The 4374-nt window shown below is 43.5% G+C and overlaps 1 protein-coding gene across 2 annotated transcripts in view; it reads left to right on the top strand.

Annotated features, from left to right (window-relative positions):
- Window positions 1–2479, top strand: part of LOC137975683 (ataxin-2-like protein) — a 36671-nt gene extending 34192 nt beyond the window's left edge. Inside the window, exon 23 of one of the 2 annotated variants that reach the window (XM_068822837.1) lies at window positions 2285–2479. In XM_068822837.1, coding sequence (XP_068678938.1) covers window positions 2285–2313 — 29 coding nt within the window. In that variant the 3' untranslated portion in view covers window positions 2314–2479. The remainder of the gene's footprint in view (window positions 1–2284) is intronic. The other variant, XM_068822836.1, reaches the window with a different exon arrangement.
- Window positions 2480–4374: the final 1895 nt, after the last annotated feature.

Genomic DNA, 4374 nt, shown 5'->3' with positions numbered 1-4374 from the left:
ATCCACAGAATCTTTAACAATTCAGAATTTATAGATGCTGATAATGAAATGGGCTATGAAACCACAGCTAGAGATAGTCGAAATATGACACCATCATTTGCATCCAGCGAGCAAGCTCTCTCGAGGGGGTAGGGGAGCATAGAAGGGAAAGTCCTCTTTCCCTACCCCCTCGTCCTCCCCCGAGAGAGCTTGCTGGCATGTGGGCTAATACAAGGAGAATGCTGGAGACAAGTGAACTATAGTTTTTTCTCCGTGTGCTCCCAAGCATGTGATCTGATATTTTAATTGCATTGTCGGAAGTATCATAGTCTGTTATGCTCTTTCGAATTTGAGACCTTGATATTTTTTCATCGTCTCTTCGTGAATCCACATTTTGAAAAATCTCAAAATCTCAGATAAGTAGAGAGCCTCGGGCAGGATGGACCTGCTGTTGGATGCTATATTTGAATGCAGATGCTCCGGGTCACTTATGTCCAGGATTTACCCTAATTAGATGACATCCAACACGAAGTGTTCCTTTAAGTATAAGCGTTTGGTACCTTCTTCCAACAAGTGTTCGGACTAACCATGTTTTTTCAGGTTGGGGTAAGTGCATCCTTTACCCTTTTAAGGGTAAAAGTTCGCGTAATTTTTAGCTTAGGGTAAATGTATCTGTTTATCTTTACTTGACGAGCAGTGTGACGCTAATTGTTTGTATTCCGAGGCACGAGTGATTTTGAAGTTTGGGAAAAATGAAAGGGACACTTCGTAACGCTTATTGAAATCGACGTGCATCTAATTAGGGTCAATCCTGGACACATCTCTCGGGGTTGAATTTCACTGTGACTACCAAATTGTCTGTGGTCTCGACCATTCTTTGTAGTGAGGTAACTGACAGCCTGCTTCGAGTTTGAAGGAAAGGTTACGTTTATACAAACGTTGGCCGTGTAGCACTTATATTTTAAACAGAGTTAACTGAATAGAGTTTAATGTGAAGTGCTAGATTTCAATCCCATATGAACCATGTGAGCGTTAGCCCTACTGATGGAAATGGGCCCACACAAGGACAGAGAAAAACTCTGACCATAAACATCTTCACTTCCCACGGCCTGCTCCCGTCTGACCTTGTAGCTCAGTCGGTAGAGCGGCGGAGATCTAACCCGAAGGTCGTGGGTTCAATTCCCACCCTGGTCAGAGTTTTTCTCTGTCCTTGTGTGGGCCCATTTCCATCAGTAGGGCTAACGCTCACATGGTTCATATGGGATTGAAATCTAGCACTTCACATTACACTCTATTCAGTTAACTCTGCTTCGAGTTTGGTTTTCTTTGTTTATGATACACAGCCCCACAAGTTTCACTCTGTCTATAGCACCCTGTGTACATGTGGGTTTCGTCGCGTCACTCTTCAGGATGACATTAGAGAGTCTTAGCATCGCGTTTCGGGAAACTGCGAACGTTGTGCTGAAATTAGCGTTATCCCAAATATTTTTTAAAATGTATTTGGTTTTAGCTCATTCTCGCCTGTTATCTACTGATATCGAGTGAGACAATTTCCAGAAAATTTTCATGATTTTACGACAAGCAACAACCTGTCCTTTCAGTGCCGTTTCACGGAAACGCGTTGCTGAATGTCTTTTTTTTTTTATGGAAACTGCCTTTTCCTTGGCGCTGGTTTCATGCAGTGTAAGTTGGGGGATAGGAAGAAAACCGAGACGGAATAAAGGTCAATTTAGAGCAAACAAATGAAATGGTTCTTTTCGGCAGTAATAGGTTGGTTTTCGCCTTAGGGCCCCTTCCTTTCCCTTTCAGCACCGAGGGGAGGGAGGGGGGGGGGGGGGGTGATTAAAGTCGTCTATCGTTAGAGTGAAATCTATAAGTGGCACTATTGAAAGTGAAAGGATTATTTAAGGGGACATAATTTTTGAGTGGACCTAAATGTTGTTAATTAGTCCTTCCATTTCAGCCCCAAGTGGGCCCCCATTGACGAATAAAATTCTCTGGCGTTTAATACAATCTCTCTTTCTCTTCAAGTGTCATTAGTCAGGAGTAAAAGGGTTACTGCGGTTATCAGTCACACGCGCCCCTCAGCGACATCAAATTTCGAAACTAAAAATTAGGTGGAAGTCGATCATATGTTTCCATGACAATAGTCCTATTCTCTTGCTGGCAGTTAAATTCCTCACGGCAACATTTCATTAACGTCCACCTAAATTTTACTTTGGAAATATCAAAAAGTGTCGTTGAGGGGCGCGTGTGACTTATCCTGGAGAAAACTCACAGTTATTGTCTCGTTACTTTCTTGAAGGTACCTACCCTGGGGACAGAATACCGTAAGCCGCGAGCTTGATTTTACCGCACCACCTAGATCCGCGTTTTCCTGTGCTTTCGATGCTTACACTGTGCAAGTCAATTGTCAAGACAACCTAGCAACGTCGTTTCTTCCTCTGTTATGTTCCGAGTTTCGCAAGGGCAAATAAAGTATTCGTTGGTTCGAGTTTTGAACTTTGGTTGCCAACTTCTTTTTGCGCTTCGCGTGCACGGGGTAACCTATTCGGAAGGGGGAGGGCAGAGTGTTATTCTTCGTACTGTTTTTTAAGTGCTCTTCTAACTATCACCACGGTTTCTATTCCTGACGCCCTTGTTCTTTTGTTTTCTTCAAAATTATCTTCAGATTCGCTGTTCTTGATACTAATTCCGAAACATCTCCTTGCTTTGCTATCTCTGAAACTATGTTGTGTTCCGTCAACGGACTTAGTCTTTATTCTCAGTTACCCTGTATCCCAGCGTTACCACCAGGAAAATACGCGGATCAATGAACTAACATACCTTGCCTTGTGTTTTGTAAAAAGGGACAAAAGGTAATGCGAACGCGTTTATTTGTTACGAGGATTTCCGTAAATCCTCTTATTAGCGAAACCCCCCCATCCGCAACTTAAAACTCGTAATAGCACCACCTCATCTCCCCGCGTCTTATTTACGAATACGGAGACAGTGCGCTTTTCTCCTAATCAGTTCGGTAGAAGCACGCCTTGCGCTAATTCGGGAATTTACATATAGCATTGGCAACGTACGCAACTGCATTAAACATGGAATAATGGTAGTTTCTGTCCTAGAGAGGTGTTATTGATAGCTCTATTTACTTATGCTAATGGACCTTAACCGCAATGACAACGATGATGTCAACGGAAAACGCCGAATTCTAAATACAACCCTTACAATTAATAGTCAGCAGTTACATGCTCTCAGTTAATCCATTCTTTCTTGCTGTGAGCTTTAATCCGTTCTTTCTTACTGTGAGCAAGAACGGTAACAAATTGTTCTCCGTTTTGCTCGTGTTTAATGAAATCTCTTGCCAACGTAGACTGCACGTTACCATACACCTTTTTCAAAAATGGCCACCATTTAAATATTCTTTTGTTTTTATTCAAATTAGCCCTGGATGCCTTGTTCTTAAGCTTAAAATTCAAAAGAATATTTTTCCTTAACGAGGCATCAAGGTCTAATTTGGATAACAACAAAGGAATATCTAAATAGCGGCCATTTTGGAAAAGGCGTATGTATTCACCGATGCAAAGGCGTGCTCGAAAATCTTTGAGGTTGTGATGATACAAGTGCAACACTAAGCACTTAATCACTGGCCCCAAGGGAAATAGACCCTCGTACCTCCCAACTGAAAGAGAACAATACACGGATTTTTACGCGGAATTTGCCTCTGTTTCAAACGTGCACCTCCTTATCACGTGCGAGTCGAAAGTTCAAGTCGTTGTTAGAGTTTTGTTCGCCCTAGGGAGTTAGTGAGTTTTGACCCATGACACGTGGGCACGTTCTCCTCCAATCGGAAAAACGTATTTGAGTTGGGAGGTATAAGAAAAGGTCTTGTAGAATCCTTCCAGGTCGAAAAACGGGGACGACGAAAAACCCTAGCACAAATGAACCGAACACAAACACAGGAAAAACTAGCTCAAGGTCTCCATGATCCACTGGCCATAGCTGAGCTGGATGTCCTGGCTGGGCTGGATTCCCCTGGTTGCACTGGCCGGGCCGGTTGTGCAAGTGGTGCTGGTCATGCCAGATCTGCAAGTTGCCCTGGTTGCACCGGCTAAACAGGCATCCGTGGATCCGCCATCAGGGTCTTCTTAGCCTATCCAAGAAATTTCGTGGAACCCAACGAAAAAAAGTCGCCGTCTTCTCTTGTGGGCGCGTGATCAAGTTTGGAGGACAGAATGCAGTGAGAGTCAGCTTTTAACCCTATTCCACCTCCCTAACCAATGGGAGTCCGTGGAACCAGATTGGGTGTGATGGTTTTGGGGAATAATCCTTGCGCATCATTACGAGCATTGGGAAAATCCAACTGGTTGCCTCCTGCCAGTGAGGGTTGTTACTCATGTTTCTGTT

This window comes from Montipora foliosa, chromosome 11 (assembly GCF_036669935.1).
Source record: "Montipora foliosa isolate CH-2021 chromosome 11, ASM3666993v2, whole genome shotgun sequence".
NCBI lineage: Eukaryota > Metazoa > Cnidaria > Anthozoa > Scleractinia > Acroporidae > Montipora > Montipora foliosa.
The sequence above is the reverse complement of the archived record's forward strand: the minus strand, read 5'-3'. Positions and strand labels throughout refer to the sequence as shown.